The sequence below is a fragment of the Microtus oregoni genome, unplaced genomic scaffold, assembly GCF_018167655.1.
Source record: "Microtus oregoni isolate MIOR12 unplaced genomic scaffold, Mior012 000013F_ref0000133, whole genome shotgun sequence".
NCBI lineage: Eukaryota > Metazoa > Chordata > Mammalia > Rodentia > Cricetidae > Microtus > Microtus oregoni.
Genome location: NW_024543072.1, coordinates 27,093,469 through 27,114,351, shown reverse-complemented (window position 1 = coordinate 27,114,351; position 20,883 = coordinate 27,093,469). Strand labels below are relative to the sequence as shown.

The following is a 20,883-nucleotide window of genomic DNA, read 5'->3' as shown; positions in this document are numbered from 1 at the left end:
TCAGCCCTGGAAATACACATACAAGAAACAATATATAGACTGAGCAGGTTTATCTAGAGAATATATATATATATATATATATATATACATACATACATATACATATGAAGGCGTAAGTCACAAAAAATGCCACACCAGTTTGGAATTATGATTAATAGGGTGGTATTTATTTAAAGGGGAAAAAACTTACAGATCACAGTCCCAGGCAACAGCCCTCTATGCAACCAGGAAGGGAGTCTAGTCGCCAGCAGAGCAGGAAGTGAAGAGAGAGAGGAGAGGGAAGTGGCCGCTTTTTTAAAGGGAGAGAGACCACGCCCCAATGGGCTGGTATCTCAGCAGCTATAGGCTGGAGGAGTTGGAGGACCTCCCGCAACATACATATATATGTACCTAACAACAATTAATGAAAAACAAGGCCATTAATTTGACAGAGAAAGAGAAGGAAGGAAAGAAAGGGAAGGGGAACTGATGTAATAATGTTACAATCACAAAAATTAAATAAAGTAAAATAAGTGAATAAATTAAACAATCTCCATTAAGAAAAGAAACTTTAATTCTACTGTAATCCCTTAACCCCACCGTACAGAATCACCATCCTGTTTCTAACCCTCCATCAAAATTCACAACGAATAAAAGAAATTCAAAGTGCCCATGATATTCATTGAACCAATTTTAGAAACACCTATTTATTTACACAGCTATAGTAGTGAAAAGGTCAACCAAAAATTCCCCTCCAAAGCTACAGTTGCTAAGCAACCCTCCTCAGAAGTTCTGCAACATTGCTCAAGCATATTACGGGTGCCACCAACTGGATTCAAAATACATATGAATAACATCTTACCTGGTTACTCCATATGGGGAGGGACGGAGATTCCTTGCTTTGCTTACCTTTCGTGGACAGATGCTAAAGACTGATTCTATATGAATTTGGTTGGTTGGGTTCACATGATTCTTTTACAAGAAAAGGATACGGCCAGGTACAACGGGCTTCCTATTTACCAAGGCAAAGGACAGTTCAGTTTTGAGAAAAACCACAGAGGGCTTGATGAGATGCTGACCAAATCTAAATGACATGGTCTCACAGTGAATCTGAAAGAGAACATAATTTAGGAAATGAGTGTTCAAAAGAGAAAACGACTTGGTTCATCCCTTTAAAGAGGGCAACTTCCATTAATAAAGATTTCTTAGATGCAAAGAGGATGCCGTTTAAACTCGTTAATCTCCCTTAGGAGAGCTCCAGGTAAGTCTCCTAGGACTATTCCCATCTCCCTCCACTGCTGCCTTGTTTCCCGTGAAGGCTGTGAAGCAGAAGCTGGACCGTGGAGGACAAAGCAGCCTTTCATGCCTAAATTCTCCGGCCCTTCGGGACCCTCAAATCCACAGGGTCCTACATGTTGGAATACTTACTTTTCCCATTGATTTCATCATCTCTGCCAACATGGAAATATTCACTGGAAAGGGCTAAGTCCAAATGTAATTGTTAAAAGCTTCTTTCAAAGGCTTTTATCTTTGTTTGTACAATAGCAATTTAGCACAAGTACAAACACTGTCTGACCTCGCCTACGATTACAAAACACACATCCGCCGAAAATTATTATAATTCATTGCCATCATGAGAGAGGGAAGGAGGGAATGAACAAAACCGAGTTTCAGATGAGACTAGTTCCTGGCTGACCCAGAGACAGAACAGGTAAATCATGTTAATTTTTCCATGTCCTCCTTCTGGGAGAGGCTCCATGACAGTGATACAATTTGACGCAAAATGTCCCCCAGAAGCTTCTGTGTTGAGCAACTTGGTGCTGATGTTTTGGGAGGGTCTTGAAAATTTAAAGGAAGGGGATTGGTCGACAGAGGTATATGATGTGTAGAGGGGGTGGGCTTTGAAGTCACCTGCTTTCTGGCGACTGTCTCTCTTTCTCTGCTACCTGTCATGAGATGAAGAACCTGCTTCCACCACTGTTACTTTCTGTAAACAAGAACTCTGAAGCCTTGAACCAAAATAAATCCTTCCTACTCGAAGATGTTTATAACACGTCTTTTGCCACGGCATTGTGAAAGAGAATGAAAATGAGGGAGAAAGAAATGAAATTGAGCATTTGGCAGCCAGCATGGACCAAAGCCACCCATGCTCCAGGAATAATCTTAACTAGGTGATGTCTACACACCGGTGACCACTGAGTGACCAAGGTCCTTACATTTTTCTAAGTCAGGAGCAGCTCACTACAGAACTGATGGCCAGAGACCAACCTATAAGAGAAAAGGCACTGAAAGATGAACAAAGAATCGGGAAAACAAAGGATGAAGTTAAAAACAGGAAGGCTGTTTTCAAGTAGATCAATAACTGCATGATGATTTGGAGAGGCAACTGTTTAAAATGAGAGCTATGGAATGGTCCTCTACTGCAGCGGATGGAACCTGGCACACGGCGAACGCTCAGGGCCCAGGTGGGAAGACTCACGTCAAGGATAGAGATACTGGTTTGTAAGCTATTTAAATCAGCTCATAAACATTAAGTTAGTAAGGCTTTCAAACAGTGTCTACCCAAATGGTTTCTCAGGCATGCTCTCCGGGCAGCTATCAAAAACATGAATTTGTACTTCCTCTAGCTGCAGCCACATTTCCTTGAATTTTCTACGGTTGGTGACACATTCTAAAGTTAGGGTTTTCCTTACTGTTGAATCCAGGGCTTGGGAATTGACTCCAGTACCTGTAATCCCCTAGTGTACTAATCCTTTGGGAGTGGACATGAGAAAACCAAAGACAGTGAACTCCCTCAACTGAGCACAGCCCATGCCAGGAAAGGTCCTTTCTTAAAGCTGAACCTTCAGTCTGTTCGAGCAACAGCTTAGCAAACAGCTGAGACACAAGCCAACACCTAATGACACTGTTAAGCAACAGCCTAGCAATGCTGGAAGGAACAACGGCCCTGACATTTGTTTCCATTTACAGGTAATTGGGCAAACCTGACTTAAGCATAGGCTCTAACTGATGAGCTGTGGTTATCCCGAGTCCTTGACTGGTTGGTACTCCTTTGGTCTTTTTTCCCTTTTTATCTTCTGAATCTCCTTGCAACTCGGAGATTTGCTGTAGCACAGTTAATATAGTGTTTATCTTTTTTATAGATTTGTGTACATGTCTTCCATCTGTCAAAATATGGAGTGCTCTCCAAAACATTTAATTTTAATTATATATGAATTATTTGTTTTAAATCTCATCTGTTTCTTAATTCTGTTTTATCCACACGGTTGCACTGAAAACAGCTCCTGGCTGCTCCTTTCTTCTCACAGAGGTCCACTGTGGCATCTGTGTACAGTCCGCTCCCGCCCAAGAGATAGTCTAGCTATCACATTTTATCACGGATAACACTATGATTTCTATCCTAAGGTGACTCATGTAGCCTTAGAACAAGGTTTTAGGTTTCTGAGCCAGGTACCAGTTTGCATTGCCAAGAGCAACACGCAAACGTTTTCCTCTGTCCTTGTCAGCACTTGGCACTATCTGTTTTCATGACTGGGAGTGAAATGGTATCTCAGGCACAGCTCACTCACTAGCTTGCCCCAGTGCCTACCCAAGCCAACCCCACTCCCAGGCCTAAGTGAGACCTGAAAAATGGCTCCAGCAGTTGAACAGTGGGCTCGTGATGGATGGGGAAAATGGCACAAGGCTCACTCCCCAATGAGGAGTGACAGGAAAATAACTGCTATTGAGAAAGAAAGACTCAGTCTTCCTCAGGGACAATTCCGGTGATAGGCTGCATGGTCCCAAGTGAGCAGCCTTAAAGTGCATAAGAACTAAATGCATTAAATGGACTCAGCTGACTGTATCTATATGAACATGTATGTCTCTCTCTGTGCGTGCGTGCGTGTGTGTGTGTGTGTGTGTGTGTGTGTGCGTGTGTGTGCATCAATAATCAAAGAATAACATGAGGTGGAGTCAAGAGAGGAGTTGAAGTGGGAAAGGGAGAGTATAGACATCACACAATACAGAAGTCATGTACAAAATTCTAAAAATCATTCATTAAAAATGGTATCTCTTTCTTGTAACCCACTTGTTTGCTATAGTGTCATGTATACTATGTCTTCTACAAATTGCTGGTTTATGCTCTTTCCCCATGTTACAAGTCACCTCCCTTCTATTTCCTGATTTTCCAGGGTCAACAGAAGGGTCTAAGTAGTCAGCATGATAATTACATTTTTACCATCTGTTAATTTTTCTGTTATTCCCCTAAGGAACAAAATCCACTTATGTTTTTATAATTAAAATCATTAATTTTTGATATTTTTCTCCAAGATTCTTGGTTAACATATTTTTTCTCTGTCATAAGCTCTCAAGTGTGTATTTTAGTATTTTCCTCTATTAACTGTGTATCTTTCTTTTTAATACTTAATTATATGTTTCATGTAAAGCTTTGCTTAAATTGTGAAGTGTGGGGAGCTGAAGAGATGGGTAAGTGGTTAAGAGCACGGGCTGCTCTTCCAGATGACCTGGGTTCAATTCCCAGCACCAACATGGCAGCTCACAGCTGTCTGTAACTCCAATTCCAGGGCATCTGGCAACGATACAAACATCCATGCAGGCAAAATACCACGGCACATAAAATAAAAATAGATAAGTATTTTAAAAAACTAAACAATAAACTATCAAATAGTTTCACATTTCTTCTTTAATGAGCCAGTTTTCTTCTTTTTTAAAGTAAAGTCAGTCTTTCTTTTTTATTTATTTATTATGTATACAGTGCTCTGCCTGCATGTTTACCTGCGCCCCAGAAGAGGGCACCAGATCCTTTTACAGATGGTTGTGAGCCACCATGGGGTTGCTGGGAATTGAACTCAGGACCTCTGGAAGAAAAGTCAGTGCTCTTAACTGCTGAGCCATTTCTTGAGCCCAAGCCAGTTTTCTTATACCAGCTCCTGAGACTATGCCCATATAGACCTAGCAGAGAGGATTCTGGACTTTGAGCCTACTGCCTGATGTTCTAGAAGAGCAGCTGCTAAATTATTTTCTATAAGGGGCTGCAAGGGCATTCACACTCTCTTACAGCTACTCGCCTCTGGCATGTAGTTACTCATGTCACCCCTGCTGTGTCTGTGTTCTAAGACAACTTTACTCAGCGCAAACGCACAGCCCGTCTTAGCATGCCATGTGCAGTTTGCCAAGTTCATCTATATCACTACCCCTTCACACATTTTCTGGATAGAAGAGGACTGGATTGGATTTGGATTTTGAGAGATGCGCCAGACTCTGCATCCCCACTGGGATGACAAAGGTGTGTTCAGCATTTCCATGGATGCTGTGAGTCAAACTCTGGTCCCCAGGAAGCACTTTACTGAGCTTTCTCCCCAATCCCTTTGACACACCCTTACCCTAATGTCCAACATCCTTAACACACTCTTACCCCGCTGTCCAGCCCCTTGACACAGTCTTACACCTCCCCCCCCCCCCCGCTGTCTAGCCCCTTGACACAGTCTTACACCGCCCTCCCCTCCCCCCCCCCCCCCCCCCCCGCTGTCTAGCCCCTTGACACACCCTTACCCCTCTGATGCCTTTTAGATGTTACAATCCATCTTTCTCGTGGTTGAATTTTGGATCTGCCCAAGCAACATGGAGCTATAATTTCAAATAACTGTATATTTTTCAAGTTCCACTCCTCCACTTCAGAATCCCATCTTTATGCCTCAGCTCATGGAGGCCACACCCTCTTCCTCACACTGTGAAGGAATAGGTTCTGGCATTGCTGCCTCTGGAATCTGACCCTCCTCTTTGGTTCTTAGCAGCCATTTTCTCCAGAATTCAGTTATCCTGTGACTGAACAGCCATGTGCCTTATATACCTTTCAGAATCCTTTTTAGTGGAGAAATTTCCTGAGTATCTATTCCATCATATTCCTAGACTCCGAAGTTGTCATTACTAATTGATGTAAAAAGAAAAAGTCATTAAATTCTCTACTTATTATTTCCCATTCTTCCTCCTGGATATCTTTATGTATTTATTTTTTGCTATATGTTAATCTCTAAAATCACTTTTAGAAAGTGTCTACATGTGCCATACTGTGAATTTTTGTTCATAATAATATACTCATTTTACCCTTCCATTTATATACGCAGCCTACAATGACAGCCTCTTAAGCTCTAAGTTTGCCTGTTTCAAAACTGATCAATTACATCTTGGCCTCTTTGTGTCCTCGCACAGCTGTAAGCTGTAGAAGAAAATTGGCTGACATTCAGGTTACTGTTTAACAGGGGTTGTTCTGTTTTCTAATCTCAAATTAAGGTCTGCATAAATCCTGAGCCTAGGACTATAGATTAATACCCGTCAATTACCATAACAAATTACCACGAAGCCAAAGGCTATCATCCCCCTCAAGTCTCTAAGGACAACTCCTTAGATTCCAACTCTTCCTAGATTCCATGGCTTACAGCAGTCTGTCCTTCACGCTGCCTGTGGAGAGTCATCACCCCAGTCTCAGTGTCCCCATGAAGTCCATCTTCACGTGGTCTTTTCTGTATGCCTTCATGTCTTATATTAAGAGATTGAGGACTGAGGGGGTGGCTCAGTTGGGAAAGTGCTTGCTGCCTAAGCACAACTTCCAGTGAGACCGAGGTGCATAACTCTGAAGACAATATCTTACCCTGACTGCTTGCTTCTGCACACAGGCAAACATCCCTCAGATGCACCTGCACACACATACTAATAACAGCCACTAAAGACACAAGCCCGTGTATTTAGGGCCCAGCATAACCCATATGATAACATCTGAAGCAGTCACATCTACAGAGACTTTTGTTTCCTGGTAAGGTCATAGTCTGAAGTTCCTTTGGTGGGGGCGGAACATGATTGGACTAATGTTTCTGATTCCTAATGTTTTATACACCATAAGGCACGTACGTGTGAGGCCCTTGGTTTCCATTGTATCCTTTAAAGGTTTGGTCTATCATCTGTCTTCAGATACTCTCTGGCACAAGTTAGCACACTGGCGTTTCAGAGAGTCTATCTGACATCTCTATTCATTTGGTCTCTCTAAGCTCTCAGGCCAGTCTTCTCACATCTGTTTCTTCCTGACGTCTTTTGGGAAACAGCCTGAAAGCAATATTTAGCTCCTAAGTTTCTCTCGGAAGCTTACTTATATCCAGTTTTCCTCTGTGCCCTGGCTACCCTTCCCTGCATGTCCCTCCATCTGACATATCACTCTTGCCAATAAAATCATATAGTTCTACTACATATTTTTTTGCAGAATTCTAGTTTGCCAGTAATTTACAATAGTGGATGTCCTCTGATTTCTTCACTAAACCTTCTTCCCCTTTGATGACAGACGTAACTCAGACCACTCTCTGTCTGGAGAAAGCAAGAGGAAATGGCATCAGAGTTCAAGTTCTCTACCTGACTTAGCCCCCCACTCTGACTCTCTGCAATGTGATGAACTTTTTTTTTTTTTTTTTTTTGGATTTTTGAGACAGGGTTTCTCTGTGGTTTTGGAGCCTGTCCTGGAACTAGCTCTTGTAGACCAGGCTGGCCTAATGTGATGAACTTTTATCTCACCTAAATCCAGGAGACGATGGCCTGCAGTAAGCATATGTCACTGTCTGACACATGACACTGGCAGGCAAGATGGGAATATTTTCTACTTCCTTCACAGCGGTCTCATTGTTTCTCTGTAAATTATAGAAAAAGAAACTCCCCAATGAGTAGACCTATTTCCGCAAATTTTTAATTTCAGTGAAGAAGAGACATGTTCCAGGGGATGGAGAAAGAACACAAATGTGCGGCATAGAAAAACCAGCAGTGTGACCGGAAGGTGCTGGCGTCTCCAGGATCTGAAATGGTCTGCAAGACTGAGATAAATATTAAATATTTTACTCTCATGTGAGCATGGCAAAAGCAATTTTAGTTTAGGCTAAAGTAAAACTGCTGAATCTTTTCCCCCAAACAAGAAAGTTGGATGTACTCTGTTGAATTTCCAAATGAAAAATCCTATCCAAAAACCTTCTTTCTTAGCACATGAGCAGAAAATTATTTCTGGAATATAAAAAATTAAGGATTTAGTTAAGGAACTCACTCAATGGGTCATGTACTTCATTCATATTTATTATAAATGTTACTCAATGAAGAAACCTTGGGGATTTGGTTTTTCTCCTTGTTATGAAGAAAAAAGCAAGTAGCTATGTTAACCCAAACCAAAGTTATAACTGTAGCCTTCTTCCTTCTTGGTACTGTGTGGTAATAACTTGCTTTTTTCCACCCATTTTCCCATTAGTGGAAGGTATCATCTTCCTGCTCCCTCTTATGACCTATTTGTACTCTCTCTTCCTCCTCTGCCCTTCTGCTAACTCTATGCCTGTCACTCTCAGCAGCTAGTAAGAGGACAGAAATTAAAGGACTTCATCTTCAAAGTTACTCAGAGATGAACTGGTGCTGAGCTTTCTGTCCCTCACGCATGCGAGTATGTGAGTCAGCTCCACAGATTAGAGCTCTGGTTCACAGGACTAGGTGAGCCATGGGCACTGTGGAATGTGGTTTAGTGACCACAGCAGAAGTTGACAGCTCGTTCCAATTCGTTCCAGGTACGGTCAGGTTTACTCCTGGTTTACCTTTAAATGTTATGCTAATATTTCACTAAACTGTCAAGTGCTTCAAATCTTGTTTCCAAGAGGAATAGCCAACTCTAGAATTTCTGGGTGGAAAGGGGCCTGTGATATCACTTAGATCCAGTCCTCTCATTTTTGAGACGCTGAGCACGTCTAGACAGCGAGGGGCGTATTCAAATGAGCACTGAACTTCAGTGGTCTCGTGGCTCTTTATACAGGATACTATTTAAGGGTTGATTAAACTTGCGACTCCAATTTGAGAAGTTAAATTAAAGCTAACACACTTTGGGGCATCCCTTAGTACTAAAGCCATGAAAATACTCACCATAAGAGGTCCAACAGAGGATCCAGAATATAAACCTTTGTCTATTAATTTCATAGTACCTCTTCCAGCAGAGCACACTATGAACTGTCTTTTATATTTTTACTTTTTGATAACATAAAGGCCTTTCAAAATCCATGCTCCAAACTTGGAATTTTAGGACTTCCAGTAACCACATGACCGAGCCCATAAAGATGAGAAATTCTAGTCCATTGACCAAGAAGCCACCAAATCCCATCTCAGGATTACTAACTCCCTCTTCTGAATAGCGAGGCATCTCTCTGGAACACGTGCAAAAGTGGTGTGTTTCCTCAAGCAGCTTAGGTGTTCAGCTTAGCTGATGCACAACATCCAGCTCACCTAAGCATCTTAAACAATGTCTATTCTGCAGCTCTGTACAGCTACCCCCTAAAGAGTTGGAAGTGCTCCCCCAGAATGCTAGCTATAAAGCCAGGCTGAGTAAAATCACCTCAAGAGCTCTCAAGAGGACCAACATCTTCGGCTCCATCCTACCCTGACCCCAATAGAACCTCTGCAAGGATGAGATAAACTCATCCAGGGTTACACAGACATGGTGCAACATCTGTTTTCTTTGTCAGTCTATTGTATGACTGTGGCCTGCTCCTTGGTTTGTGTGCCTTTGTGACATAGGACACCAAGCCCTCCCTCTATACATCCCCAAAGCACCTAGCATGTATTTAGCAAAGCGTGACATTTAAAAAGTAAAAATGAATGTTTTTAATAGACAAGAGTTGGCTCTCAATTAATACAAATTAAATACTGGTATGGAACTTGGTACTATTATTATCGTAAGATGGCGTTTAGTCATTAAAGACAAAACCAACCGGGCACAGCCCTGAGTGGCTGCTGTACCCCTCTCTCCATGAGACAGAGTCAGTTAAGAAGTAACATCTGAACAACAGGAATGGTAGCCAGTGCTTGTCACTGCTTCCAGCCTCCTAGCAATGTAGATACCCTATCCTTAAACCCCTGGACAGCTCTATGAAGAAGGCGATCTGCACATCTGCCTTCATGGATATCTCTGATTTTAAAATTAGCATGCTCAGAAGATACTGACCTATCAAGGCTATTGAAATCAATGGCTAAGTAGCTCTCAGGACGTTTTTGTAATATTTTGCAGTCAACATTCGTGTAGGGTAGATGGCACATTTCCATATAACTTTTGTCAATATTGGACATTCTCTAATTCTCTAAATCTGTTATACAAATTGTCATTACTTAGGAATACAATAGAGAGGGGAATGACTTCTTCAAAATGTCCTAGCTAAAGCAATCTACCATGAACACTAATGTCTCCTAGGCAACCAGGAAACCAAACACGATAAAAAAAGAAACGCTGTTCCTTTTGTTAAAAGAATGGGGAAAAAAGGTCTGTTTTTCTTTAAACTAGAAAATTAAAATCTTATTTCATTAGAGCTGGGAGAGCTAAGGTTCACTGTGAAAAACAAAACAATCTCCTATGTTATGCCCTAACAATACTCAGTGATGATAAAAGTCTAGATTAACCCTTTGGCAGCCTTCAGGATCTAACGGCCAGGGGATCTCTATTCCAGTATATATGAAAGCTCAGGACTGTGAACGAGGGATGTAAATAGCTGGAAAGCTGTGACTGATGCATCCCAAGCTGACCCTCCCAGGAAAAACAGCCTGTCACCTAACTGAGCAACAACACACTCTGGGAGCTGACCAAATTCTCAAACAGATTTGATCAACTCGGAAAACAATCAAGGAACAAAATGAATGGCTGGAGACATACATTAAAGTTTATACAACTTTTAAAAAATCATTCTTAACCTACACATATGTCATGGCTCAACAGAGGCTAGCATAAGACTCTACAAGTGATGACCAAACAAAGGGGCAAACAACTCGAAAAGTCTCTGAATTTATACAAACAAAATAATATTTAGAGTTTCATAATAAAACTTTAATCTTTATTTTCCCATATCTAAACTTTTAAAATAACACAGGATGACAATTCATTAAAAGAAAAAAATTCTATTTAGGTAAATTGAAATACTTTTGTCCCATACAATATTTAATGTCTTGAATATTTTTAAAGCTATGTATGAGTTAAATAACCTAATGTTATATGATATACATGTGTATACATATATACTACATATATATGTCTTAATGTATACAGTACAATACAGTGTTACTATAATATAAATATAGAATATATATATACACATATATTTCATACTTATCACATGTAAACATATATAGTTTTTCTTTGAACATGTTTTGATTCTTTTAATCATACACCTAGGGTAAACTCCTGTATTACACATGAATTATTTTTAGCTTCTTGAACTACCAATCTGTTTTCTGTAGGGATTGTTCCTATCACGTCCCTACAAGGATGAACAAAGGTTCAAGTTCTCCACATCGCCAACAACCACACTCAGAAACTTTAACGTAATTGTTCAGAGAAGACCTGGACACTGGGTCCTTACTTTTTTGTTTAATTCTCTGTAACATGGTGAAGACTCAAAGCTCCTTATTCACACTGATTATCTCTGGCTCCTAAAGTATATTCACACCTACTGGCGATGTTGCTTGTCTTGTTCCAGAGTTCTTGAAATTTCTTTTTCTTTCTTATTTTACCCCATCATCCCAATGATGATTTATGGAGCAAGAACAAAAAATGAAATATGGAAGACAGCATCCTATAACAATCTCAAGTTTATTTTCCAAGGATAGGGAATACATTTTTTTGTTGTTGTTGTTGCTTTGGTTTTGGTTTTGTTGAGACAGGGTTTCTCTGTGTATAGCCTTGTCTGTCTTGGAACTTGTTCTATAGACCAGGCTGATTTCAAACTCACAGAGATCCCCCTGCCTCTGCCTCTTGAGTGCTGGGATTAAGTCATTGTGCACCTGCCCAGTTCTCTGCAGCAGAGTCAGCCAGCTAAAGAGCTTCCTTGAGTGTGGCCCATGCTGCAAAGCTGAAGTTACGGGCAAGAAATTATCACTGAAGTTACATGGCGGCAGACATGTCCAAGGAATACTGCCGGGCTTTGATCCCTCTCTGAGTTCTGTGGCTAAAGAACGTGTGGAGATGGCAACGAGTGGGTGACAGAATGACACTGGAATGGCGGTCACATGAGGAAATGGTGTCATCATATCAGAAGCCTTGGGAAGAGTCTAATCAATGGTTGTTCAACAGAGAAGCTCACATCCCTCCCCAAAGGGAGTATTGGACTATGCTCATGTGAACCATTTTGCTAAATAATACTCACAGATGAAAGAAAAAGATAAAAAAGACATTTTAAGTCATCTGTATACTTGTGTACAAGGAAAAATCTAAAATTGATTGACGATTTTCTCATAATTTTGGAGTCAATTCTGTTCTCTTTTCTGCACACTTTCATCTTCTATAAGAAGCACAAGCAGGAGAGTCTGCCTGAAGGGATTTTTTTTTTCAGGAGTTCTCATGTAATCTGAATCACAAATCCCATGATCCAGGAGAGAGCTTTTCTCTCAAAGGAGAGCACTCGTAAAATATACTGTCTTCCACAGTTATTCTCATCTGACGATGACAGAGGAAACTGCCGACATGTATGTTTGATGCCACCACCAGACCTCGACTCTAAAGCACAGTACTATAGATGTAAAAGCGCCAAGTATTCAATTTTACATATGCCAAACTGAACACAAAGTGAAACACTACATTATGGTACTGCAGTCCTGGTTTTTAAAATAAACATCCTGTTTAGATGACTATCTCTAGGAATGCCAGATGCTCGGGCCAAATGGGCAGTTTCTAAACTGAAGGCCTAAGCCTCCTCTCTCATAGATTCATCTCAACAATAAAGATGACCCAAATGTGTGTGTGTATGTGTGTGTGTGTGTACCTGTAGACTGATAGCAGAAAGAAATCTATAGGTTATGCTAGTAGAACATTACTCTATGAAGAGAAATAAGGTAAAAAAGAATAATCAGTCATGTTATTCTCTCATTTACTTGGTCATGTATGATCTGAGGATCTTTCTTCTGTGTTGCTGTTTACTCTCTACAGGAGCTGAAGAGAGTCACAGATCATCCTCTTTTTCCTTTTTCTTTCTTTCTTTTTCTTTTTTTTGACTGTATGATAACAAGACTGATATATTGAGCCAGCAACCAAAACTGGGTTGATAAAACTTCACTTTCAATGTTAAGGCAACTATGCCCATCTAGCCTCTGAAACCACGCACCTGCATCTTTACTCAGTGCATGAGCCAGTCTCTCAGAGGCTAAGAGACACTGGGGGCTTACTTTTCTTTATACCTTAAAAAAAATAGTTAAAAACTAAGAAATGCCAAAGCATAAGTGCATACACTTTATCATTGTTTGAACATTAACACTGGAAAAAATAAATTTGATATACAAATTAATATAATAAGGTTACTATCTCTGCACACATGAAAGATTATTCTACCAATTTCTGACCAATGTGGACTTTATGCATGTTTGTGTGCGTGTGGCAAAGCAACACCACTTATAGGGATTTTTGCTAAGACAGTGTCGGGCTAATTACAGTGTCAAGTACAGCTATGTGTCACTTGTAATGTACAGGCTGCCTTCTGCTTTCAGGGTTCCTCTATACTCAGCAATTTCTAATTGCGTTATATACAATATAATTACATGACTGATAGATTTACTGCTCAACATTGCACCACAGTTCATACAACCTCATGAGGGGATAAGTTTAAAGCTATACAATGAAAATATCTCTAACTCTCCTCTATAATAATGGAAAGCCCACTGAAAACTAGCAAGGGCTGCATCCAAGACCTTGACCCCAAAGCCATCACAAACCCCCCTACCCACTGAGTTTTTCCGGACTCTGATACGATATTGGCTAAATGAAACTGTAAGAATCAAATTCTAGCCTCTGAGTTTATCCTCACTAAAATTATCATGGGCAGAACCTATTTCTACAGCAACCATCAAGAAGGGTTCTCATTCAAGGGTCTCGAAATGGAGCTTTCCTGTTCAACAAGCTTCTGTTGTAAAACATGACCTTGAATGCAGTCAAGTCTTGGTCCGCTTCTACCATAATGGATTCACGGTGCACCATCAGCTTGGGCTCCTTCACAGGGAGTCCTGCTCCTTCTCTATCTCACAAATGCCTTCCTGTCTCCCTGTGCCATACATCTTCCTAGCACTCTGGGATTAATATAATAATAATGGGAGTCCTCACTCTGTGTGTGTCTGTCTGTCTGTCTCTCCCTCTCTCTCTCCCTCTCTCTTGTGTGTGTGTGCGTGCATGTGTGTCTTCCTCTCACTCCTTCCCTCCCTCCCTCCCTCCCTCCCTCCCTCCCTCCTTCTACCTCTCTCTCCTTCCCCTCCCCCACCTCTCTTTCATTTCTTCACCCTCTTACTATGACAGGCACCCATCAGGGGATGTCCCTTCCTACCCATCTTATTACCCTTTCATTCTGTCTGCCACCCCCCCCACCACCACCACCATTTAGACACGGGAAACTTTTAATTATTCGATTGCTACTATGAACAGTAATGAAGCTGAGGCTGCCTGCAGAGGAGCACAGTCAAACACTATTGAGCGAGCAGACTGAGACCCACACCTGAATCCCATCAAGGGATCCCATTGTTCGGGCCAGGTGGGATGCTTCTGGCCACAGGCAGGCTTCAGCAGGGAGCTGCGGTTTGCAAGGTGGTTATTATGTATTCACTGCTGCCCCTGTGATTCCCACCAACTCGCAGCTTTCCTGTGTGGTCCCACTCATTTACACACTGGTGATTACCTCCCCCATAATAATGTCTCACTGTTTCATTCTGTTTCCTGCCTCTTTGTCCTTATCTTTGCAGTTACAAAGGGCTTCCTGGAGCTGAAACTTCTCAAAAGGAACACTACTAATTGATCATTTTCTTATTCCTACTTTTGATCACTTCCAGAACTTCAAAGCAAAATAGGCCCGGCAGTCACTTGGGTGATCTGTGGGTATACAGGTCTTTCTCGATACTCTCACAGTGGCCAGTTCCTTACCCCAACCCAGAAGATGTTAGACAGATACACCGATGGTCATCTATAGTTTTCTGAGCACCTAGGAAAAAGACAAAATTTACAGAAGAGGGGCTGGAGAGATGGCTCAGAGGTTAAGAGCATTGCCTGCTCTTCCAAAGGTCCTGAGTTCAATTCCCAGCAACCACATGGATTCCCAGCAATCACAACCATCTGTAATGAGGTCTGGTGCCCTCTTCTGGCCTGCAGGCATGCACACAGACAGAATACTGTATACAAAATAAATAAATAAGTATTTAAAAAAAATTACAGAAGACAGAAAGTGTGCCTCCTTCCCCATAGGAAGCATAGATAATATTATCTCTACAGTTAACTGGGGACTATGTGACCAACACCACTCTATCTCTTTCCAGACTTTCTAACCTTTCTTAATAGCAAAAGAACTCATACAAGTATCAGGTATTGTCTGAACACTGCCATGTGCCAGGGCCTACACACAACACTGGACCTACATTTAGTACGTGTCAACAGTATCGGTCTATAGAGTCAGTATAGAGTCAAGTAAAACTCATGGAAAAGAAGCATCTCTGTTTAACTAAAAGCTTAAAGGTCTACAGCAAACCAAATGGCCACTAGGAGTGCTCTGAAGGGCAGGGAGGCATGAGGGCCCAGAAAGACAACCAAGTGATGGGGAAAGACACTGGTAGTGAGCGGAAGGGCAGTGTCCATCATATTTCCCTAGTGGATAAAGCTCTGCTTGCATCCCCTTAGGTGCTTCCTCCAGTCCACAAAGATCACCATACTGAGCACAGCATGGGGACAAAGGAACCCTTCCTTTGCAACTTTATGAAGGTTCAAGTCATCATTTCTACAAACAGTACATGGGGTCAGCATGATTCTGACAAGACACCCCTGGCAGAATATGATGGGCATCAACCACGACATGGAAGCAGCTAGAAAACTTGTGTAGTAACTGAATGCAATTTGACTTAATGTGAATGGTTACTTCCTGCAGGCAGATGATCATAGAATGGAACATGGTGACCTGAGGAAGAACAACAGAGCAAACAAACAAAGCCACGAGACATGGTGTCATGTAAGCTATGTTTTTCAAGCACCCCGTGGGTTCTGCTTGTGGATTTAGCATGTCTCCTTCCACACGGCTATAAAGTTGACTCGGCATCCATGGCATGGCCATGGAAGAGGTCGCACTGTCGAATGGGCAGGTCACGCACACCATCAAGCTCTCCTTAGCTCTCTCATGACATTAGAGAAACTAGTCAGTTGGGAGCCAGACTACTCTGAGGGTGTTGTTGCTGGGTGTAATCTATAGAAACCTTCACTGTTAAGTAGGTTGAGAATAGGACATCATAATCAAATGGATGACAAGCAGTCTCTAAGTGCACATGTACCACTGAGAAATTAATTCAAATTTAAGAGAAATGGAAAATGTTCTCCCAACGTCGAAACTCTTGAGCTTTGCCGTCTTGAAGGCACTTAGCTTTTAAAATAATTTTTCATATGCTAGCTATTGGTAACTAATACAGTTGAATGTTGACTTATTGACAGATAGAAAGAAGAACCATTGCTCCTCAAAACAGCAATACATAAAAATGGTTTTAATGTTTCTATTGAAAAGTTCTGACCCGGTTCTAAGTGACCTTTTCAGATGAGCCTTGTTCTGAAAGTTGCTCTGGGACAGGGGCTTTGTTGACACAACTGAACTGCCACCACTGTCCTAGCGTCTGTGCGTCTGAGCTCTGAGCAGCGATCCCTGAATACATAGCGGACAACACAGACAGGTGCGCTCCAGCCCCTGGCCCATGCTAGGTCTGCGGCTCTTCTCAGCCATCTCCCCAACCTGCCTTCTTATTTAATCCACGCAAACAGCCACATGAAGCAGCGACATACAAAAACCGCTGCAAGGTCCGTGCCAGGCTCCTTGGAAATTTAAGGTAGCGGTGTTCAGTACTCCTACCACAGAGCCCAGGAAAAGCAGGCGTGCCCTTCTGAACACAGATTCCCAGCAGCTGAGACCTCCACTAAGAAAGTGGAAGCCACTTGGTAAGCTCACTTGCTTGGGTTCCTGGAGGGCACACATGTGGCATGGATTCGGTGACTTTCACCTCCCACAACCCTGCCTAATTGACTGCACCATATCCTCCAGCAAAGCTTACCAAGAGCCTTGCATATACCTGTTACCAATCCACTGGTATCACCACAGGGCAGGAAGATGCTGTTTTTCAGGACAAACAGAAATAATGCAAATGAGTAAGAAGCCTAGGTCCCAGTCATGCTAAGAGGTGGGCTAGCCTATCGGGAGGGTAACTCTAACTGAAGAGGTCCTGACCGGGCTAGAGACTAAGAGATATCGCCTAAGAAAAGTTGCATTGTGGTTTTAAAAACAGATGATTTAAAGTAAATGGAGGAGGGAAGGAGTGAGAGAAAGAAGTGAGGGGGGAGGAGAAATGGGGGTGAAGATGAAAGCAGAGAGAGAAGCCATGCATGGGCCTTCCTGGGGGCAAAACAGGTGTGGTGTCAGGAAAGCATGTCTTCTTGACACTCCACTGGAGCAGAGATGAGAAGTCCTTTCTTGTGACAGGTAGGGAGATCCAAGATCCCTCCCTGCATGATTCATGCTGGGAACCTGCAGCAAAAGCCAGGGGCCTACACTCTGAAACCTGGCCTGCAGAACCCTTCTAATCAAGGGGGTAAGCACGAGTTGGAACTGTGCTATTCCTTGGGGTGGAAATTTGATCTGAGTGACATACTGGAGCGAGTACAGAAACAGACCTGGTACATGTTCTCTCCTCATACGAGGGCCCACACTGAGATGTGGTATGCACCTACTCCTCCTCTGGGAAAAGGCAGCCAAACATGCCCCCCAAAAGTCAGTTGTTAGACACAGAGTAAGCACAGGTGCCCGTGGAACGCGGACACAGAGTATCACCAGTGTCCACACTTCTCCCTATGAGGGACGAAACGGGAGCATGACGGTAACTCCACCCCCAAAACGTACTGAACAGAAGAAGCAAGTCAGCCGCTCTGCCCCGTGAGGAGCTGCACACAGATTCTGCACCCCTAACGCTGTTCTCTTTTAGACCTGTCTTGTTTAATCCCTCAGTTCAAGTTGGCGACCCAGCTTTGTCCTTCTGCATCCCTTCACCACTACCAACACCTTGTTTGTTTATTTCGCTTGGAGTCATACCTTCAGCCTCCTGAGGGCTGGGCTTATTTTAGCTGGGTGTGTTCTCTTGCCACTTTCTCATTTCATCCTGCCTATAACTGCGGCTGTCTTGTCTCTTCCACTCCTCTGCATTGCCCACCCCGTCTGTTTACCTCTTCTATTTTTTGATCCCTTGCTCTGATGTTAACCCTTAGTTATAAATATCAAATACACACCACGCTGCGCTTTTCCCTCTACTCAGGAGGCAGGTTCGTTCAGCGGACTGCACTGTATTCTCACTCCGGGCATATCCAGGGGTGACAGCGAACCTCCTGAAGAGTGCCCTCCTCTCACTGAAGACTGAGCAAGGTACTCTGAGGGCTGAGCTGCTGGACCCCAGTCGGGCAGTGAAACAACACCTCAACCTCACTCCATAGCCACCGTGAACATTGAGGGTTTCCAACCAGAGACCTAATTCCATCTGTGCAAATCTCAACACAAGAAGCAGCAAAAGTCAAGGTAGCATGGCCCCCCACCATGATTGCCAATTGCACAGCAATGTATCCCAGTGAGAGCAGATGGGACAAAAATCCCAAGGAATTCTAAAACAATTGCAAAAAATGTTTAACAGAATAAAAGAGGACGGGAATGGACTCTGGAATGAATTCCGAGTGGACACAAATTGCTAAATGAAATAAGGGTATCAAAACGTCATACAAGAAAGAAATTCTATGAAGAAAAACAAATGTTGAAAACCTCAAATTAAAATTTGGAAATTAAGAGCTTAGTAAGTCAAACTGAAAAAGTGTCACGGGAAGTAACACCCGTGGATCAACTGAAGGACAGGGAGGGGAGCAGGACTTGAAGACTAGGAACGTGGGTTAGAACACTGAGACACTCACAGGAAGAAATGAAGAATGTGTGGCTAGAACATGTAACGTCAGAGTGACACCAGTGAAAGGCCAATGCATGAATCATGGACATGGAAGAGGTAAAAGCTGTTCAAGCTAAAGATGTAGAAAATATGTTAAACAAAATCTAACAGACAATATCCCAAGTCAAAGAAAGAGATGGCAACCTTGATCACAGAGACACACACACACACAAAAAAAAAACAAGCAAACAAGACTCAAAGAAAATTTTTCGATGTCATAATTAAAGAACTAAATATACAGAACCAAAAAAAGAAGGGGGAATAATAAACGCTTCAAGGGTACCATATTGGATATAAAGGCAAATCTATCAGAAAACCTGCCAGTTTCACAACAGAAATCCTATGAGACAAGAGGACACAAAATTCTGAATTCCATGCTCTGAGTGACAGTGATTGCTGGTCCGGATTGTCCACCAAAGTCATGCTTCAGAACTGAAATAGGAAGAAAAACTCTCCATGATAAACATGAACAAAAGAAGCTGATGACTTTTTTTTTTATTGAAAAAAAAATTTCTGCCTCCTCCCAGCCTCCCATTTCCCTCCCCCTCCTCCCGCCCCTCTCCCCCTCCCCCCACTCCTCTCCCCCTCCCTCTCCAGTCCGAAGAGCAGTCAGGGTTCCCTGCCCTGTGGAAAGTCCAAGGTCCTCCCCTCTCCATCCAGGTCTAGGAAGGTGAACATCCAAACTGGCTAGGCTCCCACAAAGCCTAGAGTAGGATCAAAACCCCTATGTCTGCACTAAAGAACATAACTGAAGAGAACCTGTATACTGATGAGCTCGGCACTTCCACGAGGCCACAGGAAAGACTAAACCAAGCTAGAACATCAAACAAGCAAAGTTTAGGAGAAAACCAAACATTACAATACAGCAAAATGAAAGGAAGTACCACATACATTTCAAAAATCACTTGGAATGCAAATTGTCTTGATTTTCTAATAAGTGCAATAAAAACAATAGCAAAGGAAAGGAAGTAAAATACCCCTGTCTGCAAACGATATGAGCATAAGAGACCTACCAGAAGATCCCAAGCTGGTAACCACTTCTAGCGAACTAGCCGCATACAAAGCAACACCAACAGCCTGTCCATTTACTAGGAATAAACACAGTGGAAAAGAGAACAGACAAAGCTCAGTCACAGCAGCCTCCAAAATGAATAAAATGCTTAGGGATAAACCTGAACAAAGAAATAAAGGTCTCAGCCTGGTAGTGGGGGCACGTGCCTTTAAACCCAGCACTCAGGAGAAAGAGGAAGGCGGATCTCAGAGTTAGAGGCCAGCCTGATCTACAGAGGTAGTTCCAGGGCAGACAGGACTACACAGAGAAACCCTGTCTTGTGAAAACCAAACAAACAAAACAAATAAAGGAGGAGAAAGGAGAAGAAGAGGAGGAGGAGGAGGAGGAGGAGGAGGAGGAGGAAGAGGAGGAGGAGGAGGAGGAGGAGGAGGAGGAGGAGGAGGAGGAGGAGAAAAGTAAAATAAAGAAAATCTCTGTGTTCATTTTAAAACATGGAGGAAATTGAAGATCTTAGAAAACTGAAAGCCCTCCTATGGTCATAGAGGGGCTGAAGTGTTGTAAATGTCTGTAATATCAAAAGTGTTCTAAAGAATCACTGCAGTTTCCATTAAAATTTCAGTGGCATTTGACACAAAATAAAATTCAGACATTCATGCAGAAGCACAAAAAAAAAAAAAAAGAACTCTCAGAGAGTCAACACAGTGCTGAGCAAATGAGTATCCTGGAGGCGTCACCTATAGGTTAAGTTATACTGCGGGGTTATAGTAACTAAAACAGTGTGGTACCGGCACATGGACAGACCCATTGATTAGTAGGATACAATAGAGGACTGACAATTAAACCCACACAGATACAGCCATTTGATTTTTGAAAGAAGG

At 42.4% G+C, this 20,883-nt stretch overlaps 1 protein-coding gene and 1 pseudogene across 4 annotated transcripts in view; one reads left to right on the top strand and one right to left on the bottom strand.

Moving 5' to 3' along the window:
- Positions 1–20,883, bottom strand: part of Fhit (fragile histidine triad diadenosine triphosphatase) — a 1,425,825-nt gene that overhangs the window by 747,847 nt on the left and 657,095 nt on the right. For all 4 annotated transcript variants that reach the window (XM_041662668.1, XM_041662665.1, XM_041662664.1 and 1 more), the window contains one exon: positions 972–1,089. In XM_041662668.1, coding sequence (XP_041518602.1) covers positions 972–1,074 — 103 coding nt within the window. In that variant the 5' untranslated portion in view covers positions 1,075–1,089. The remainder of the gene's footprint in view (positions 1–971; positions 1,090–20,883) is intronic.
- LOC121455389 lies at positions 8,492–12,076 on the top strand (annotated as a pseudogene).